Raw genomic sequence first — 20,221 nt, forward strand, 5'->3', positions numbered from 1 at the left:
TTTTTTGGAAAAAATGTCTGGTCAGGTCCTCTGCCCGTTTTTTTTTTTTTTTAAAGACTTTATTTATTTATTTGACAGAGAGATCACAAGTAGGCAGAGAGGCAGGCAGAGGGAGAGGGGGGAAGCAGGCTCCCTGCTGAGCAGAGAGCCTGATGCAGGGCTTGATCCCAGGACCCTGAGATCATGACCTGAGCTGAAGGCAGAGGCTTTAACCCACTGAGCCACCCAGATCCCCCACTCTGCCCAATTTTTAATCAGATTGTTTCTTTTGGTGTTGAGTTGTGTAAGTTCTTTACATATATTGTATATTAACCTCTATTAGATATATCATTTGCAAATATGTTATCCCATTCACTTTTTAAAAATTTTTTATTTTTTTATTTTTATTTAAAAGATTTTTATTTATTTGACAGACAGAGATCACAAGTAGGCAGAGCTGCAGGCAGAGAGAGAGGGGGAAGCAGGCTCCCCACTGAGCAGAGAGCCCACTGTGGCGCTCGATGCCAGGACCCTAGGATCATGATCCAAGCCGAAGGCAGACGCCTAACGATTGAGTCACCCAGGTGCCCAAAACCTATTTTTTTGTCCATTTGTTTTTTTTATAGGAAGGCTTTAAAAAAAAAAAGATTTTATGGGGGCGCATGGGTGGGAAGACTGCTTCTCCCTCTCCCATTCCCCCTGGTTGTGTTCCCTTTCTTGCTGTGTCTCTCTGTCAAATAAATAAAATCTTAAAAAAAAAAAAAGATTTTATTTATTTATCTGAGAGAAAGCGCACAAGCCGGGGCGGGGGGTGTTGGGCAGAGGGAGAGGGAGATGCAGACTCCGGTCTGAGCACAGAGCCTGCAACGGGACTCAATCCCTGTACCCTGGGATCATAACCTGAGCAAAAGGCAAATGCTTACCCGATTCAGCCACCCAGGTGTCCCAGAACCTTTCTACTTTGAACATAAATATTTTTTAATGAAGACTATATTTACCTCCCTAAATTAATGAGAGGATGGCAGTTATTTTACATTTTTACAAATCTCTTTAATATAATATCTGATTTAATAGAGGACATATGGATTCTCAGAATCTACTTGTTTTCTATCTATTATTATAGGATGGTTTGTTTAAAGTACTGTATATGAGGGCGCCTGGGTGGCTCAGTGGGTTAAGCCGCTGCCTTCGGCTCAGGTCATGATCTCAGGGTCCTGGGATCGAGTCCCGCATCGGGCTCTCTGCTCAGCAGGGGGCCTGCTTCCCTCTCTCTCTCTCTCTGCCTGCCTCTCTGCCTACTTGTGATCTCTGTCTGTCAAATAAATAAATAAAATCTTTAAAAAAAAAAAGTACTGTATATGAGGAAGAAAATCTAGTCTCACATAGATACATAGCTGGAGAGTAGAATATTTATAGTCTTTTCAGGTAATTGTGTATATTCTTCTTTGATAGTACCTTAGTACTTGACAAATTGTAGGTTCTTAAGGGTTATTTGCAATGTGGAATCTGAAACCACATCAGTTACTTTTTTGTACTATATTACATTAAAATCCATTGGTCAGTGTTGCGTTTTGGCTGGATTTTCTACCCAGGGATAATTATGTAACATTATGCATTGGTCACTTGGAAAATATTGATTCAGTAAGCTATGCAAATGTTCCAAATATTGATGTATTTCATTATACATTGTTATAAAAAGAAACCAAATTCCTTAATATGATTGGTATCAATGGAAAAGTCTAAGTTTTAAGTTTTGGGAAGCTGTGAAGCTCATGGTAGCGGACACACATTTTCCAGAATTCTAATTTTTACTTGAAAGCTCAAATTGCCAACAAATACTATTGAGTTTTGGAGAGCCTGGGTGGCTCAGTCAGTTAGGCATCTGCCTCTTGATTTCAGCTCAGATTGTGATCTCAGTGTGCTGGAGAGTCCCCCCTTCTCTTTCCTTCTCCCTCCCCCATCCCCCCCCCCCAACCAGATTTATCTCTCAGATAAATAAATCTTTAAAAAAAAAAAATACTGTTGGGTTTTCCCCTGATGTTCTAGATTCCCTTTGTTCCTTTTTGAGAAAAGTTCTGCCAGATACCAAAGGCTGATAACCCTGGTTTGTCAGTCGTTTTCAAGTGTATGTGGTATTCCATGAAAAAAAGCAGTTGGTTCAGTTCACAAGTCAAATGATTGTTTTCCTTGAGACACAGTCATCCTTTGGTGTGCAGCACACGTGTTCTGGTCCCGATTCACCACATAGAATATTGAAAAGACGGGGCACCTGGCTGACTCAATCAGGGGAAGCATGCGACTCTTGACGTCAGGGTTATGAGTTTGAGCCCATGTTGGGTATGGAGCCTACTTAAAAAAAAAAATATTGAAAAGACTTGTTACTCAAGGATTTAGATTTAATAAAATTAATTTTTAAAAACTGCTTCATCAGGGACATTAAGTGAGGCTGGCATTTATTTTTTAAATTGCTAGTGTGTGATGGTGAAGAATTATGATTATCCATACAGTTTGTGCCAGTGCCTTGTTAGGTGCTAAGGCAGTTTTACCCACCATTGTTTCTGTACTGTCAGTACAAATGTTGAACATTGTAAAGAAGGAAAATAATGTCTTAGTGATATGAAAATAATCTTGAACTTATGGATTCCTGAAAGGGTCTTGTGCACCAGTAGGTGCCCAAGGACTACATTTTAAGAACTGCTGGTCTAATGGGTGTTCGAAGCTCTCCCCAGAAGGCTCCCTGAGGCATCTCAAGTAAGAGGTATGCAATTGGTCACAGTTCCTGAGAACACAGCAGGGAAGTGGCAGCTGGAGAAGCAGCTGTTCTGGGCTGATAGCTGGAGGGGTTCAGACAGTCTGGACTACCACTTGTTGGGGAGGTTGTAGAAGGGATTTGAATGCTACGGTTCCCAACTCACGATGTTAAGACATTGAATCTGGAATGAGGGGGCCATAGTGGTATGTACTGGAGTTGCCAGGCCTCTGCGTCAGAGGTGATAATGCAGCTCTATTTTCCAGTGCTTAGCATGGGCATGGCTTAGCAAATATTGAATGAATTAATCACAGGGGACAGGAGCAATGGTAGGAAGTTGGCACCTTCCCTAATGGGCTGCTCTGGGGAGGACAAAGTAATCCCATCTACTTTAAACTTACTCTGATGGGATAGGAGTAGAAGATAGCTTTAAGGTGAAATGCACCCAAGAATAGTAGTGGGTGATGTTTGTGTTTTACTTGGAAGGAGAGACAAGGAAATAATCTGGGCAACAGAGCTGGTTAAAGAATCATGCATGAGAATCATGATATGCCTGAGAGGACCGCCACCTGGTCCATGCCATGGGGGCAGGCGGGGGTGAACATGGAAGGAAGTGGAAACATCTCCCTCCCTGACCACTTCCCTCCACCTAACTCCAGATTAGCAGGGCAACTGGAATGGGGCTACCAGTACCTGCCTGGCCATGAGGGGAGCTGTGCCCCCAGATGAGGTCTTACACCAGGGTCAAGCTTTTTCAGTTCTTTTTCTTCAAGTGCTGTTCTAGGCAGGAGTAACAAGGCCTGGGAGGGCCTACAAGTGCCCTGTCAGCAGTGGAACCTACCTGATGCACCCTCGGGTTGGATTCTTTGCTTGTTAACAGCCTCGACCAGATCTGTGGCCATAGGTCTCTGAGACTCAGACACTTGTAACTTAAAAGCTTATTCTTTCCCTCAAAACTGCTTTTTAAAACTTTGAATTTGATGGGGCGCCTGGGTGGCTCAGTGGGTTAAGCCTCTGTCTTTGGCTCAGGTCATGGTCTCAGGGTCCTGGGATCGAGCCCCGCATCAGGCTCTCTGCTCAGCGGGGAGCCTGCTTCCCCGTCTCTCTCTGCCTGCCTCTCTGCCTACTTGTGATCTCTGTCAAATAAATAAAATCTTAAAAAAAAAAAACAACAAACTTTGAATTTGGGCAGGAACTGGATTTGTTCAAATACTTTGAGCAGTTATGAAGAACAGAGTGTCCCTGGTAGCCATAAAGAGCAGTGGCAGCTGCTGTCCCAGCCAAAGAATGACACTTGGTGAGGCATAGGCACTGGCCGGTGTGCTAGGGGACAACAGGAATAGGACTTCTCAGCTTCCGAACTATGGTGACTTTGGGGATCTGGGTACAGGCAGGAAGAAGGGGCCGCAGGGGGCAGAATGCCACAACGTGTCCCCAGCCCATTTCTGAGCCAGATGAAGTTGGTGATAGAACTGAATCGCATGCTTTCCTCTACACGCTCTTTCCCTGAGGGGACTCCCCCACCTCCTCATAAAGCCAGGCAGAGGTTGCAGGCAGAATCACCTTTATTGGAGCATGACCTGTTTGGGGCTTACAACCCCGTGGCCCCCAAGGTAGCTGGGGGTGGGGGCAGGCAGTATCAAAAAAGGAGGAGGAGAGCCAAGGCTGTGGGGACTGGCTGGCAGCTGTTGGCAGGGTGGAGCGGGCAGGAGCCCTAGCAGGTTCAGACTGAGGTATAGCGGCGTTAATACTCTTGGAGCGTTAATACTCTAGGGAGGGGCAGGCACTTAGGGGGCCCTAGGGCATGAAGGCACTTGGAATCAGGGATGGGACAGGGGATGTGCAGCGGGACTGGGTGGACCAGGCCCGGGGATTGGCAGGCACTTTGGGGAGTGCTGGGGTTGGGCGGGTGGGGCCCGACAGCCCAGAAGGCTTTGGTAGTGGCAGGCACAGTCTCTGGGCTGGGTCTGCATTAAACAGAAGCGGCTGCCCTAGTGCTCGTCCCGAAGCTCTGAAGGCAGGAACTTATACTGTTGTTGCCGAATCTGTGCTAGCTTCTTCCGCGCTTCTTCTAGCTCTCGTTCCTTCCGAAGCATCTCTTCCTGTGCAGCAATGATCTGAGGGATGGAGAGCAGGGGCTTGGTTTAGAAGTCTGTGCCTTAGGGTGTGGGGTCGCCGGGGCCCTAGCAGTGTTCTGTGGAGGGTCTGGGGCAAAGCTCACCTGGGCAATGCCCCCAACCATCTTCTCCTTCACCACCACTGTCTCATTCTCTTGGTCTTCAAAGGCTGCGGCCTTCTGTGCTGCCTTCACCAGGTTATCCGAGGCTCGCTTCACTGCGTTGCCGGCAGCCTGCGCAGAGAGAAGGCAGCAGGAGGCTGGGAACTCAGGTGAGCGAGTCGCCCCACTCCCTCACAGAGAAGCACATGCTGGGGTAACGGTTTAAAGCAGCACAGCCCAAGGTACCATCAGATGGTCAGGGTTCCTCACCTGAAGTCGTTTCATTGCCTCCGAGTCCTGGTCAGCCTTGACCTTGCAGGCCACAAGGAGCTGGGCTGTGGAGGCGGCCACCTGCTTGGCTGAGGAGATGAGCTTCTCCTGGCTGGCGTGGCCTTGTACAGCCGCATTGGCGGCTTCACACAGATTGTTGGTGGCTGCAGCCACCATCCGGGCCTGAGGTGAGGAGGATTAGATTAGAATATGCCTCTTGCCCTGGTCCTTCCCCTCTCCGGCCTTCTCAAGCCTCCCTAGCCGAGGGACCTAGTGGGTATTGTGTACTCACAGCAGAAATGAGGCCTTGGGACCACTGCCCATCATCCAGTGCATTGGCTGGAATGGCGCCCACCTGTGGAGGAAAGAGGAGGGCCTACTCAGACCTGTGCTCTCCAGGGTGTGTAAAAGCCCCCCATCAACTTGAGGATGGACAGCAAAGTGGCTGCTGGGCCCATTCTCCTTGGCGTCCAAGTACGTACCTTCCCTTGGGCCACCAGTTCCCTCTGGGCAGCTGACGCCGCCTTTACCAGGGCGCTGGTGGCTGCTGCGATGGACTTGGCAGCTTCTAGGATCTGCTCCTCAAAGTTTAGGGACTCATCTGCCTCCTACAACAGACAGACAAAGGTTGCAGAGAGATGCAAAGTGAAGGTGGGGACACTGCCAGTAGGAGGGGCAGGAAGAGGGACAGGGGAGGACTGACCTTGGGTTTGGCCCGAGGCTTCAGCTGCTCCAGCTTTTTGGCCGCAGCCTCAATGGCGGCCGCAGCTCCCAGGAGCTCATTCTCAGCGATGACTGTGGGGTCCTCTGGGTCCACCCATTCTGTTCCTAGTGGGGTGAAGGGACGAAGAAAAGGGCTAAGGCAGAGCAGGGAGGTCAGGAGCACTGGGCAGCACGTGGGGCCTGGCACCTGTGGGGACTGTGGGCAGAGGCCAGCTCAGAGCAGCCCAAGCAGGAGGCAGAGATCTCCTTATGACAAAGGGTGTCCTCCCCCCCGCCCCTGGTCACTGCTTACCCTTCATGGCCTCTGCAGCCTGGATGAGCTCAGTGACTGAACCAGCCACACGCTTTGAGTGTCCCGTCAACTGCTGCTTCAGTTCTGGGCTTGGCTTCTGTAGAGTCTGGGGAAGAGAGGCCAGGGAGCAGGAAGCATCAGATCTTAGCTTCTACTAGGGCTACGAAACAGCCCAACCGTGACCCCCGCCCCCGGTTGGGACGGCTCACTACAGCCCTCAAACCCTAAGCCGCCACTTAAGGTGTGGTTCCGGCCCCACACTGCACACGTGGTGAAGACCGTGGGGCGGTGTGTCACTCACCGGCTGACAAGGAGCAAGGAGAATGATGAAATGAGAAAGAAGAGACGACGAAGGTAGAGAAGGGGGCATTCAGGACGGAAGAGAGGAGATAAGAGAAATGAAAAAAAAAGAGGTGAGCGGGAAAACCAAAGATGCTAAGAATGATGGGGCCCCAGTGGAAGGGAGGCTTGGGAATGAGAACAGATTTGGGAAATAGAAAGTGGGGTGGGGAGATGTGAATGAACGAATCAAGAACTGGGTGAGAAGCACACAGGGAGAGGACTGTATTCAGGGAAGCTGGTGGGAAGCAGAACACGCCTGCCTTCCTTACCAGCAGCACGTGGTCCAGCAGTTCCAGGTAGCCGTTGGCACACTCCCGGCCATAGTGCAGGGCCCGAAGCCGCACATCAGGGGCCACTTCTGGGTGGTAAGCTGCTTCCTAACCCACAGAGTTAGCGTTAGGATCCCAAAGAGCTCCAGGCCCCCAGAGCCTCTGCCCTTTCTCCCCTCCCATGCTCTGCCCTAAAGCTGCCGCACCGCCTCAGACTTCCGCCTTGCTATCCGGGTTTCTACCTTGCAAGCCCGAAGCATATCTGCGATAGCGCGACGACTCAGATTAGCTGTGGCAATGACGTCCTCCTGGCGACAGGAGTTGCCAGCTGCAACAGCCTTGGCTGTTGCCATGGTGATACCCTTGGTCATGCGAATAAAATCTTCTGGGGTGGAGGTCTTGGCAGGTGGCTCTGGGGAACAGAAGACCTGTTGGGGGTCGAACAAGAAGAAAAATTGTACAGTGAGTGAGACTTAAGACAGTGTTGCCCTCTACTTGTATAATCTGGTCCATTCATCCACAGAATTGATAGCAAGCATTCACTGAGTACTTATTGTATATCAGGTCCTTGGAGAAGTTCACACATCATAGTTAACTTAAGACTGCTGAGTCATTTCTGACCCATTGGGGAGAGTTTAGAAGCCTTGAAGGGGGTGAGTGGCAGAGGTGGGGCAAGGGGCTGGGTCTTAAGAGACCTAGATAACAGGCGGGCATTTTCGGTAGACAGGGGGCAATGAATAACCAGGATGTCATGTGAGAGAGTATCAAGAAATGTTCTAGAATTATAGGGATGGTGGAGAAAAGGTTGTTGGGGCCTTGAATATCGGACCAAGAAACTTAGAATTTTACATAATAAGTAAAAAAAATATTTTGATGTACATGTTTATCCAGCAAATTATTACAAGTCAGCAGGTGGTAGATTCTGTGTGATGTGCTAGGAGTATAGTGAGGAATAAATGAGACAAGGCCCTTGTTCTCATGAAGTTTACACTATCGTTTTCAACAGACAGTAAAGAGGTAAATAAGCAGAAAAACGAAAGACTAAACAGGACTGTGAAGGAAAAAAAGAGAGTGCCGTGCTGAGAAATAAAAATGAGGTCCATGAATAAATAAAATTTCTCTAAAAAAAAAAAAAAAAGAAAAAAGAAAAAGGTATGCCTAGGTGGCTCAGTGGGTTAAGTGCCTGCCTTCAGCTCAGGTCATGATCCTTGGGTCTTGGGACTGAGTCCCGCATTGGGTTCCCTGCTCAGTGGAGAATATGCTTCTCCCTCTGCCTGCCACTCCCTCTGCTTGTGCTTTCCCTCTCTCTGGCAAATAAATAAATAAAACCTTTAAAAAAAAAAGAAAAAGATAAAGCAGGTCCTTTCTCAGATAGGTGGCTGGGGAAGCCTCTCTGAGGAGAGGGCTTTTTTAGATTTTAAGATTTTATTTTTTTTAAAGTAATCTCTACACCCAAAGTGGGGCTCGAACTCACAGCCCTGAGATCAAGCATTGCATGTTCCACCTATTGAGCCAGCCAGGCGCCTCTGAGGAGAGGACATTTAAGCTGCAGCCTGAAGGACTGGAAGAAGCCAGATATTCAAAAAGCTGGAGTAAAGCAAGTGCAAGGGCCTGCAGCAGGAAGGGAGGGACAGAGTGCAGGGACTGGGGCTTCGCAAGGGGGACGAGGGGGATGAGCAGATGGGGGAGGTTGAAGGAGCCATCGGGCTTGGAAGGCGATGGTAAGGAGTGTGGATTTTGCCTTAGACGCCAGGACACTCACTAAAGGGTTTTTGTTTTTTTTTTTTTTAAAGATTTTATTTATTTATATGACAGACAGAGATCACAAGTAGGCAGAGAGGCAGGCAGAGAGAGAGAGAGAAGCAGGCTCCCCGCTGAGCAGAGAGCCCGATGCGGGGCTCAATCCCAGGACCCTGGGATCATGACCCGAGCCGAAGGCAGAGGCTTTAACCCACTGAGCCACCCAGGTGCCCTCACTAAAGGGTTTTAAACAGTGAAGTGACATAACCTGGTTTATATTCTATGGCTCTTGTGTACAGAGAGCACATCAGAGGGGTGAGGGAGGGGGCAGAGCAGATGGAGGCTGTGGTGTAAATACACCAAAGGACTGGTGATGGTCTGGACAGGTGGAGGTGGTGGGGACGGGGAAAAGAGAAAATGAGAGCCACCGGGAGGGAGCGCTGACGCATCCTGGCAATGCGCTTAGATGTGAGCAATGAGAGAAAAACGACCATTACAGCTATATATATCCTGCCTTTAGGATCTGAGTTATTAAAATGTGCCACTGACCGAGAAGGGAAAGACGAAGGAATGATCAGGTTTGGGAGGCAGAAAGTTAAGTTTCAGTTTGGGCATCGCCAAGGACTGTATCAGAAAGGTGAATTCAGAAATGAGCAAGACGCGAATGGCAGTGACCGAAGGCCAGCAGAGTCCCAGGCAGAAAATCCGCAGCAGTCACAGTGAGGGAGAGTGGGTGAGATTCCAACCACGGTCCCCACAGGGGGACAGGAAAGGAGGGCACTGGGAGGACAAGCAATGCCCCAGATCGGGGAACGAGACCAGGAAGTCGCAGGTGACTGAGAGGACTCTGCACAGCTGGAGGCGGCTACCACTGTAAGAGGAAGTGGCATGCTGGCCAGAAGGGGGGAGGCCTGGCATTCGGTGGTCCATCAGGCAGCGGACAATAACTAAACTCAGAACTGAAGCCAACTTGCTAGAGAACGCCCGTGGAAGTGGTTAAAGTAGAGGACAGAGAAAGCAGGCAATCTGCACCAGTTTGGGCCAGACTTGGCGCGTGCTAGGCCGAAGGTGGCTGGCTGACGCCACGGAAAACGTGCTGGAGAAGCGAGACAAAAGCTGCTGTCAGGAGGCCCGAGGAAGAGAAAATTCCAGAGAGGCCTGTTTACCAAGTCAGATGATTTTGAAATGTCTGAAGAAGATGAAGGCCAAGAAGAGGCCACTGAATGTGGCAGCTTGGAGGACCCAGGTGTCGGGGAAAGTGGGAGGGTGGGAGAAGGCAGGTGTCAAATGCTAACAACTGAGAAGTAGGCGAGGAGGGGACAGACACTAGCACGGCTCACTTAAGAAGTGTGGCAGTGCATGAGGAGAATAAGTGTGACTGTTTACATGTCTGTGGAAATATGTGAAATATAGATTCATAGTGTGTCACGATCCCTCTCAGACCCAAGTCCCTGGTGCCCCAGACCCTCGCTCACCGCCAGCTCCTGCCGTATGTGTTCTGTGGTTGCCTCCAGGGCCCGTGTGCCTTTGGTGGCCTCATCTTCCACGGCTTTCACGGTCTTGAGCAGCGACGTCACATTGGTCACCATCACCTGCGGGCATCCGAGGTTTTGGACAGGGGGTCATGTTAAGGAACTGGAGGCAGCACAGCCAGCCGCCCCCACTCCTGATGTTGCGCTCCTTCCCCTCCAACCTTGGCCGAGTTCTTGAGCTGCCACACAGCAGGGTCGTCCCCAACTTTGCCCGCTGCAGCCTTTGTTGCGCTGATGAGGTCTCCCAGGGCTTTCGCCACATCTTTCACTGCGTTGATCAGCACCACCTGCGTGAGAGGGCAGAGGCTCCGGTCCGTGGGAGGGAACAGGGGGAATAGGTGGTGAGTGGGTCTGGCCAGAAGTAGGGGCGTCAGTCAGGTGGATACCTGCGTCTCAGGGTCCTCGGCTCCCAGGCTGGCTGCGCCCAGCTTGACCACGTCGGCAAGGCGAGTGATGGTGGCCACAGAGGACTGGGCAGCCTGTGCTAACTTCTCCTGGCTCCCGGCCGCGTTCTGCACCAGGACCTTGGTGTCTTCTACCAACACCTTTGCAGTCTTCAGAATGCCCTCCCTAAGGGAGGGCCCAGCTTAGTCAGCCCTTCACAGACCTCCCTTAGCTCCTCCAGCCTCTTCTGGCCCCACACCCCACCCTGCATCTGGGAGGCCCAGTTCCCTCCTCACCGGTGGTCAGCGAAAGTCTCGGCTCCCTCACGATTAAGGGTGCCAGCGGTAGCGAACATGATGGTGGTGTCGAGGTCAGCGATGATGCCGGACACTGCGCTGGCGGCCGTGATGCAGGCCTGTGTGCCCCGATTCCCGGCCTGGAGCGCAGCCAGCACGTGGGAGACCTGGGGGAGGAAAGGAACATGGTGACTCCGGTCAGTGCCTTATGGAAGGGGAAGGTCATTTGTGCTGGGGAGATGGGATGAAGGAGGGGGCTGGGAAGATAGGAAGAGGATGGGAAGGGTCGCAGGGTTGGGGAGCCAGGGCCCCAGTCCACAGTGATGAGCTCAGTCACCTTCTCGGAGACTCTCCGGGCACACTCTATGAGCTCCTTCTTGGTGTAGGCGTCGCTGGGGCTGCACTGCAGGGCGCCTGCCTTGGTAACTAGAGCGGCACAGCCGTGCCCCAGCTCCTGCACACGGTGCTTGATGTGGGCACCTATCTGCAGGCGGATGGGAAAGGGAGAGGAGCTTTACAAAAAGCACTCAGGGACCTCCATTGTGCTTGGAGGAGTCACGAAGGACCTAACAGAACATGCATCATAGACTAAAAGGGCGGTGAGAAAAAGTGCCCAGCACGCAGATTTCCTGTTTCATATCCTTCAGGCAGGAGGTCACCTCCTACACATGGAAAATAATAGCATGTAGGCACCAACTGGTGAGGATTATGTTAAGCACAGTGAGGAGGTGGGGAAGAAGCACTTTATGCTGGGGTATTTGAATCAGAGGGCCACGGATTACAATTTGGCCTGGATGTGGAGGGGTATGAGGCTGGGGATTAGGTGTGGTAGTAAGATCCAATTACTTGCTTTCTTGGAAAGCCGGGAGCTTAGGGAAGGAAGAACTTCATGGGCCTGCGACAGGGAAGAACTAAGAAGAGATTACAGACCTGCAGAATAGCAGAGAAGCAGCCACAGTCCCAGAGGGATGTTGGCAGACCAGGAAATCTCTAGATTGTCGGCTGTCTCCTCTATCCCTGTGACTTTGATCCTGTCTCTACACGATCCCTGATCACTCTTTAGCAGAGTGGCCCTGAGGAGATGTTCCCCTTTCTTAAAGGCGGCTAGACAGAATAAGGGTGGGATAGCCCCAGAGACTGACCTGATGGGAACAAGGGGCCTGCCACTGGGATTTTCTACGAGGGGCAGGGGGCAGGCCTTCATGGAAGCTGCCCCCACGTTTACCTCTTCATTCTCAGCAGCCACAGCTGCAGGCTTGGCCTGGGAGGCCAGGCGGCCATAGTCACTGGTCAGCTGGTTAGCAAGAGGGCCAAGCTCTTCAGGGCTGGTGTTTGACTTGGTTACCTGGTGACAAGAAGAAGTAAAGTTATGCCTACACTAAGCTCCCCAGGGGTAGCCTTGTTATATTCTCCCAAACTCACCATTTCTTGAACAGTGACAGCAATGGCCTTGGCTGTCCGCACCATAGTTGTCTGGTAATCCACAAAAGAACCTTCTGGTTCACCCATTGGTCCTTCGTCTAGCTGAGGGGTCGGAATAGGGAAGGAGAAAGATTATCAGGGTCTCTGACACTGAGCTCAGGGGCCGTGGCTCAGGGGGCCTCTGACCATAGGCACCCCAGGACTCTAACCTGGTTGATGGCCTGGGTGATGGAGTCCACCATGCCGCCAACCACCCCAGCAGCGCTGGCTGCCTCATTGAGGGTTGTCGTCAGGTCCTCTACAGCCTCTGTCATCATCTGCACAGCCTCCTCCAGGGCCTCCTGGGTGTGAGCCGCTTGCTGCGGGGGCAGAGTGAGTGAGCGGAGGGGCGCTGTGGTGGTCCTGCTTCTCTGACCTCTTCCTAGTAGCAGCCCCTCCCTCCCACTCCTGGTACCTTGGGGTTCCCGCCAGCCTCCTTGGCTGTGTATAGCAACTGCAAGGCTGACTCAGCCAAGGTTTTAGTCTGGTCCAGGAGCGCCATCTGCTGCGGGTGGCTCAGGGTCTTGGAGGCAGCACCCACCGCAGCCAGGGTGAGCGGCTCAAAGTATTGGGCCATCTGGGACACCTGAGGCGAGGGGTTTGAGTGGAGGTCAGCTGCGCCAGGAACACTCGCTTGCCCTGCCCTGGAACTCCCCACTTGTCTCTCTGGGTACCTTGTGTCCCAACTGGGAGGCTTCAGCCCGTGCAGCACTGGCCAGCGGCTCGATAAGGTGGGAGATCTCCTGCACTGCAGTGAGCATCTGAGTGTGCAAGGCCTGGGAGAGAAGCGAATTTGAGCCCTGACTGCGACCTGGAATGGGCCTGCTACTTCTTTCCATACTGAATTCACTCACTCCCCTGGACGTGTTCCTCCCATACCCCTGACGTCTCTGTGAGGCACACTCCCGGATTCCCCCATCCTTCTCCAGTCTGCCATCTCTCTTCCCAGAGGCAAGCTTTTGTATAACCCATTTCCCCCTTACCTCTTGAGAGATTCCTTCCCGGGGAGCAAGCTGTTGGCTGACTGCAGCGAGGGAAGCCTGGTCTAGGTCCCGCAGACAGCTGTTCAGAGCTGCAATGGCTGTCTCGCACTCCAGCTGCCCTGGAGCCTTGTCCCTGTGGACATATCATAGGCTCCCACACCAAGAACAGTCCTTGAAAACAAGGCTAGTCTAGCTTTCCCCATATCCCCCAAATCTTGGACAACAGATCTCTTCCAACACTATCCCATCCAATTGCACTACCCACCCTCCCTGCCATTCCGCTACTGTGCATGTTCCTGAGTCACGCTGGTTCTCTACCCCTGCAATACCTCATGCTTGTAATGAGCTTCTTGATGGAATCTGAGACGGTCCGGGAGTGGCCAGCCAGCACCGACCAGCGTGGGGGGTCCCGGGGATTGACTGCGAGTGCCCGGGCTGTCTGGATTAGGCCCCCAGCACTCTCCAGCATTGTCTTGGCAGAGATCACAATGGGCTCCATGGCAGCCCGGCCCTGGGGAGAGAGGAGGCAGGGAGGGGAGTCTCAAGACTCCTGCAAAGATGAGAGGGCAGCCGGCCCATCGGTTCTCCCTTCACACCGCCTCACCTCAGGGCTGATCTGGGCAGGGATGCTGGAGAACTCAGGGTTGGATGCAAAGGCACTCAGATTGTCCACGGCCTCCAACAGAGGGGCTGTTGCTGCTCGGCACTGGGCACGGTTCTCTTCTGTGAAAGCTCCATCAAGTGCCTGAAGTAGGAGTGACAGGCCCTCAGGGCTGACTGCAGGCAAAGGAGGTGAAGCCCAGCTCTCCTGGACTGGGGGCGTGGGGAGAGGCTGGGGATGACCAGTATGGACACGAAAGGGCTTGGGCTCAGGCAGATGGGCTGTGGCCAAAGGCCTCAGGGACTGATGCAGGGACTAGGGGACAGGAGATGGGACAGGTCAGAGGGAGGCTGGGAATTTCAAAAACTGACAACCTTGATAGTCTTGACAAGATTGGCTGTGCTGTTGGCCACCTCCTTAGCCGACTGCACGAACTGGCGCTTGGCAGTAGGATTGGCAGTTCGAGCAGAGGCCAGGCGGCAGCTGTTACACAACGCAGAGGTGTGCTTGGCCACGATGGTGGCTGCGGAGAGCACCTGTGGAGACAAGACACGTGGCAGAGCCACCCTGAGGGCAGGAGGGAAGTGTACACACCTAGGCGGGAGCCTACTGAGGGGTGAGGGAGGGAGAGCAAGACCTCTGGAAGTCTAATTAGGAAAGATGGAGTCACCTGAGAAGTGAAGATTTGGGAGACAGAGATACCCAAAGATGAACAGGGTGTCGGAAGGGGAAGATGGAAGACAGACACGCTGATGGAGAAGCTGCAGGAGGGTAAGGAAGAGAGTGAACAGCTACAGAGAAGTTCTGAACTTAGCAGTAACTAAGAGTGACAAGAAACATGGCAGGAAAAGACAATTACCCCCAGAGAAGCTGTGTGTGGAAGGTCAGAGATGCACCCCCCACATCTCCCACAACTCTCTCCTGGGCCAGTCCATCCTGGCCAGGCACCGTTTTGCAGTCTTGCCCATAGTACCTGCTCCCTTAAGTTACCTGGGCCTGCGTACAGCCAGGCTCCCCCAGACTCTGACAGGCCATCTGAATTGCCTGGTTTGCACGGGCGAACTGCGTGGGCTCCACCAGTCCTTGCTGCCCAGCTTGGCTGTTGGGATCAGAGACCCCCACCAGATATGCAGCCTGGAGAGAGAGAGGGGTGAGGGTGGGGTGAGGAAGAAAGACTGTCTCTCAGTGGACAGCCTAGTGACAGTGGGGACAAAGGAGAGTAGGGGTAAGTTTGGTAGCCAGGGTCCTATGCGAGTGGTGGTATATTAACAAATAACAGTAACACTACAAAAAAGGAAAAAACCTCTCCTGCTTTGTTAAATGTGTTTGAACATTTCAGAAGGTTAAAAGAGTAAAAAAGAAAAAAAAGGAAAACCATGTGGTAAGGGTTTTGTTTTGTGTTTTTTTAAAGATTTTTCTCATGTATTTGGCAGAGGGAAAGAGACAGAGAGGAACGTAAGCAGAGGCAGAGGGAGAGGGAGAAGCAGGCCTCGATCCCACGACCCTGGGATCATGACCCGACCCGAAGGCAGATGCCCAATGACTGAACCACCCAGGTGCCCCACGTGGTAAGGATTTCGTTAGACTTCTGTGTAGATGTGTATCTGGGGGACCATAAGGTAAAAAGGACTCCTTACTTAAGTAGAAGTCAAAAAGGTTTGAAAACCCCCCTGGCAGGCACATACATGTGGCACACACCCAAAGCCCCTTTGTAGGAGTTCAAAACCTGTGCCGATTGTTAGGGTCACTGTATTCTTAACACCTCCAAGCTTCGGGGATTTGGAGAGAGGGAAAGGATGGGTATAATGGCCGCCAACGGTTTTTTATGATTAGAAGAACATCAGAAGGTTTGATTTATACTTCAACACGTGGTCACTCTGCTTGTTCCTCTTTATGCTTTCCCAGAAGTAAGTCACAACATATAGAATAGTCCACCCAACAGAACAGGGCAAAGGGAGGTGATGGGAGAATGGGAGAGCGGGACAGAAGGTTTTCAGGAAAACAGACTGAGATGAACTCTCGAGCCGGTCTGCCTTAAGGGTTCATGTACCAAAAGCAAAATAGTCATAGCTAACAGGTTATTTTATATTTCATAATTGTATAAAAAGGCAAAGCTAAGTGGTGACTCGATTAACTGGAAATGTAGTCTCTGGTACTAGAGACTGTGAAAAAGAACGTGCATATGCTAATCAGCATATACCACGAAACCCAGGGCTGGACAAGGGCCCATGACCGGAGGGTGTCATCATAGCCCAAGGTACCAGGGGTTCAGCGACCAGTACTATTGGTACTCTGTGGTTGCTGACAAACATCTCCACTGAGGAGGGGAAAGAAACTCAGTTTCCACAGAGCTGGTTTTGCATATATCACTTCTTGGTTATCTACAGGAGCGTCAGGCTGTTGAGGAGGTGGGGGAGGGAAAGCAAGGGACCGTTCAGGGACCGTCGCAGGGGAATAACCTGTGCCGCTGCCTCGGTGAAGCCACAGAGGGCCTTGGAGGCTGTGGCGATGGCTTCCCCGAACTCTGGCAGGTTTCCGTTCTTGGCGTTTTGGGAGATGCCAGTCATGGCCTCTCCCAGTACCTGAGGAACAGAGGCTGTCAGAAGAGTCTGCCCCTATCCTCAGAGGGGCAGAGGAGCCCCGGTTCACCCCATCTTCCTGCCCCCCGCCCTCCTGGGCGCCTTACTGCATTTACCTTTGAGTTCTCCATCACACTGTCTAGGCAGCCGAAGTAGGACATGTCATTGATGGGCTGGACTGGGTTCTCTAGGAGTTCCCGGACAGTCTGTAGAGGGGGAGGACAAAGTAGGACTCAAGACACCTGCTTCCCCGCCTAAACCCAGAATACCTTCCTCAGCCTCCACACCACTCAGCCTGCCAAGTGCCCACCTCCAGTTCCCGCAGGGCATTGTCGCACTCTTTCTGGCCCGGCGCCTGCTGGGTGCACATGGTGATGAGCTGGTTGATGCTGTCGGTCACCGCCCTGGGAGGAACAGGAAGTGGAGTGGATGCATGCACAGGTCATCAGTTTTGGGTCCTCTATGCATGTGAAGTGTCTGTTTCTCTTCTGTGTGTAACTACTCCTAAGCTGGGGCTTCTCATGAAATGTTCCCCCCCACCCCCTGCCCCAGTCTCTTCAACATTGCAGAGCGGGGCTTCCCAGCTCCTACTTACCGGGCAGCTGCAGCCAGCTGACTCTTCAGGTTGGGGGCAGCAGGGTCTGTGGACAGGGCCTTGGCAGCCAGAAGGAGTTTGCTTGAAGACATAGAGATGCCCTTCAAGTTGGACACGACCTGGGCCCGGTCCTCCTGGCTCTGTTGAAGGTGAAAAGGTCAACACATTGTCCAGTCAGTCCTTTTTTATCTGTCTCTAAAGGGGCTCTTCTGTCCCAAACACTCAAATGTTGCTAGAGACTAGGGAGGGGCCGGGGGAGGGGGAAGGAGGCAGGCAGAGGTCAGGACTGAGCAGTCACACAGGCACCACTTGCCGAACCCGAGCCAGACCCTGTGCCTTTTCATACCGGTGCCTGTCCAGCCATCTCCACACCAGCTTCCAGGAAGGTGCTGAAGTCCTGTCCAAATCGACCCGAGGCTCGAGCCAGGTCCTGGGGGGTTCCCCGAGATGCCTGTACCAGTTCTGTGGCTGCCTGATTCAGCCCAGCAGCAGCCTCATTCAACCGGCTCTGAGCTTCTTGAAACGTCCCGGTGCTGGGGGGAAGCTGCAGGGTCAGAAAGTCAGAAAGTCAGAAAGTCAGAAGTGAGCATGGGGAACGATGCGAGGGAGAGTTTGGTCAAGGAGTGCTGGGAGGTGGGCACAGAGCCTGGGAGTAATGAAAGAGGGTAAATCTGGGAAGTCAAGGTCAAGCAGAGGTCTAGAGGTGGAAGGAGAAGCTTGGAAATTCTTCAGCTCCTATGTGCCCCCCACACCCTTGGTCTTCCTACCGAGTCACTCAGGAGTCGCTTGCTGGCGTCTCCCACTGCTCGCAGGGCATTGTCCACATCTCGCTGGCCAGGCAGGCAGCTGACACAGCGGTTCAGGGCCTGGGTCACTGCTTTAGCCACCTGAGGTGGAAAAGGAGACAGGTGTTGCCAAAATGGAAACAATTTGGGAGAGCCCCTCCTCCGCTCATGGGGACATGTCCTACTGCCTCCAAAAGTGAAGAGGAAAGGGGGTGTGCAGCCGAAGGGGCTGAAGTTAAGGTGTCAAGTGATAGTGATCGAACTGTCTCGAACCCAGTGTTCAGTGAGGCCCCTGCCTCAGGCTGACTGAGACCCTCCTCCCAATACTGAGGGAAATGATGGAATCCAGACAGGAGTGGTCAAGAGCAGACCTGGGAAGAGGCCTATCAGTGTGGATGAGACTCAGCGCCAGTCAGGCTGGGCCATGGGGTAAGTGGCCTCTTCCCCAGACCTGACCTGGGCAAGCCGCTGCTGGCTCTCAGGGTCCCCGGGATGGCCAGCTGCCTTTTTTGCTTCCTCGATGAGGCTGCTGGCCTTGTCCAGAACGTCGCTGGCGGTATCAAGCACAATGGCCTGCACTGCGGGATCTGACGTCAGGGCAGCTACACCCCGAGCGGCCTGGGCCAGAGATCGCAGCCCACCTGCCACGTCCCGAGCTGCGATCCCTGGGCAGATGAAGGGAAAAGATGCCTTTACGGCCAGGCCTCAATCCCCACGGCTTCCTTGGTTAGCGCCATCCCTCCTTCAGCTCCTGTTCCCCTGCCCCTCCACATACCTGCATAATTCTCATTGCCCTGGGCGACCTCCCCCAGCAGCTGGGCAATGGCAGAGCTCACTGCTTTGGTGCTGTTACCCAGGTCCTGGGCACATTTCTCCATCTAGGGATGAGGTGGGAGACTCAGAGGCAGAAAGAACTGGGAAATGGGACCTTGAGAAGCTAGTTGGGATCAGCTGGCAGTTTAAATGAAGGTTTTGGGTAGCTCTGGAGTGCAGGTGGGAAAAAAAACCTCAGCGTTTAAGTAAGGATGAGAGTTTGGTTTTTTTGTTTAAATAAGATTTTATTTATTTATTTGACAGAGAGCGAGAGAGAGAGTGAGAGAGCGTACACAAGCAGGGGTGCAGCAGGCAGAGGGAGAAGCAGCTTCCCGCTGAGCAAGGAGCCCGATGTAGGGCTCGATTCTAGGACCTTTGGATCATGACATGAGCCTAAGGCAGACGCTTAACTGACTGAGCCACCCAGGCACCCAAGAAGTATTAAGAATACTTACAGTCTCTCCAGGTAAGGGTTTAAGCTTGCCATCTCGAGCTGCTGCCTTCACTTCCTGCAGGTCTCTCTCTAGATTCTGTACCACACTTAGGGCAGAATCCATCTCCAAAGGTCCACACGCTTCCTGAGCCTACAATGATAAGGGGTTTTGGATACAGGAGGTACTGCTGTGTCTCAGTGATACCCCAGGTTACACAAGTACCCGTTTTAGGTGGTTCTGCAGACTCCCCATCATCCCAGAACTCCACCCTCATTCTCTTTCTTTTTTTTAAGATTTACTTATTTGAGAAAGAGAGCACACACATGGGCACGCACACACAGCAGGGAGGGAGAGAGGGAGAGAGAAACTTAAGCAGACTTTGCGCTGAGTGTGGAGCCTGACATGGGGCCTGATCTCATGAGCCTGAGATCATGATCTGAGCCGAAATCAAGAGTCAGATGCTTAACTGACTGTGCCCTAGGCGCCCCTCCCCTCACTTTCCAAAGCCGCCAGCTCCCATACCTTCTGGGCAGCGGTGCGAAGTTCCGCCAAGGCGGTACCAAGATTTTTAGCACACTGACTCAGCTGCATGGCCGAAGCCTGGTCCTGGATTGTTGGCACTGATGCCTTCGCAGCGGCCACCATCTTCCCACCTGGCTGTTGGGGAACAGGCGGGCAGATGAACGTACCATCTGCTTGGGTACACGGACTGATGCTGGTGAGGGCATGGGGACTGCCGTGGCTCCATCCGGGAAGGAGCCTATTGGTGGAGCTTTACACAGTAGGCAATCTTGGGGGCTCAGAGGGTGGGAAGGGTCTTGTCTGAGAGGTGGGAGAGGGCGCCTTGCCTGCAGAAAGCTCTGGCTTGCAGCAATGAGGGCCAGCTGAGCACTGGGACTATCAGGCTGAGCCTGGCTCCCTCGGACGCCCTGCACCAGCAGTGGAATTTGTTCTGCCACAGCCTGTGGGGGAAAACATCATGAGAGCTGCCTTGCCACAGACCGGGGGGGAAAGTCCCTCCTCACCTCCTCCCACTGAGTCTCACCTTGCAGCTCTGTACCAGCAGTGGCTGGGGACCGGCAGAGGCCTTGGGGGTGGAGCCTGCGTGCTGGGCTGCAGCGATGGTCTGTGTGGCTGAGGCCGCAGCCTGCTTGGCTGCGTGCTGTGAGGACAGAA

The 20,221-nt window shown here is 52.6% G+C and overlaps 1 protein-coding gene across 5 annotated transcripts in view; it reads right to left on the bottom strand.

The window, feature by feature from the left end:
- Positions 1-4,277: 4,277 nt before the first annotated feature.
- TLN1 (talin 1) overlaps positions 4,278-20,221 on the bottom strand; it is a 32,890-nt gene continuing 16,946 nt past the window's right edge. For 3 of the 5 annotated variants that reach the window (XM_047700959.1, XM_047700958.1, XM_047700962.1), the window contains 37 exons: positions 20,091-20,207; positions 19,894-20,007; positions 19,568-19,702; positions 19,067-19,195; positions 18,574-18,676; positions 18,255-18,463; positions 17,781-17,900; positions 17,360-17,557; positions 17,014-17,153; positions 16,729-16,822; positions 16,535-16,624; positions 16,299-16,421; positions 14,830-14,973; positions 14,214-14,375; positions 13,843-13,983; positions 13,568-13,749; positions 13,239-13,371; positions 12,930-13,031; positions 12,671-12,841; positions 12,426-12,575; positions 12,217-12,318; positions 12,020-12,139; positions 11,132-11,278; positions 10,795-10,961; positions 10,501-10,684; positions 10,276-10,401; positions 10,058-10,174; positions 7,085-7,270; positions 6,843-6,950; positions 6,533-6,535; positions 6,232-6,337; positions 5,920-6,044; positions 5,699-5,824; positions 5,509-5,571; positions 5,217-5,399; positions 4,950-5,078; positions 4,278-4,845 (listed from right to left, as the gene is read on the bottom strand). In XM_047700959.1, coding sequence (XP_047556915.1) covers positions 4,720-4,845; positions 4,950-5,078; positions 5,217-5,399; positions 5,509-5,571; positions 5,699-5,824; positions 5,920-6,044; positions 6,232-6,337; positions 6,533-6,535; positions 6,843-6,950; positions 7,085-7,270; positions 10,058-10,174; positions 10,276-10,401; positions 10,501-10,684; positions 10,795-10,961; positions 11,132-11,278; positions 12,020-12,139; positions 12,217-12,318; positions 12,426-12,575; positions 12,671-12,841; positions 12,930-13,031; positions 13,239-13,371; positions 13,568-13,749; positions 13,843-13,983; positions 14,214-14,375; positions 14,830-14,973; positions 16,299-16,421; positions 16,535-16,624; positions 16,729-16,822; positions 17,014-17,153; positions 17,360-17,557; positions 17,781-17,900; positions 18,255-18,463; positions 18,574-18,676; positions 19,067-19,195; positions 19,568-19,702; positions 19,894-20,007; positions 20,091-20,207 — 4,875 coding nt within the window. In that variant the 3' untranslated portion in view covers positions 4,278-4,719. The remainder of the gene's footprint in view (positions 4,846-4,949; positions 5,079-5,216; positions 5,400-5,508; positions 5,572-5,698; positions 5,825-5,919; positions 6,045-6,231; positions 6,338-6,532; positions 6,536-6,842; positions 6,951-7,084; positions 7,271-10,057; positions 10,175-10,275; positions 10,402-10,500; positions 10,685-10,794; positions 10,962-11,131; positions 11,279-12,019; positions 12,140-12,216; positions 12,319-12,425; positions 12,576-12,670; positions 12,842-12,929; positions 13,032-13,238; positions 13,372-13,567; positions 13,750-13,842; positions 13,984-14,213; positions 14,376-14,829; positions 14,974-16,298; positions 16,422-16,534; positions 16,625-16,728; positions 16,823-17,013; positions 17,154-17,359; positions 17,558-17,780; positions 17,901-18,254; positions 18,464-18,573; positions 18,677-19,066; positions 19,196-19,567; positions 19,703-19,893; positions 20,008-20,090; positions 20,208-20,221) is intronic. The other 2 variants (XM_047700961.1, XM_047700963.1) reach the window with 1 other exon arrangement.

Source organism: Lutra lutra, chromosome 13 (assembly GCF_902655055.1).
Source record: "Lutra lutra chromosome 13, mLutLut1.2, whole genome shotgun sequence".
Lineage (NCBI taxonomy): Eukaryota > Metazoa > Chordata > Mammalia > Carnivora > Mustelidae > Lutra > Lutra lutra.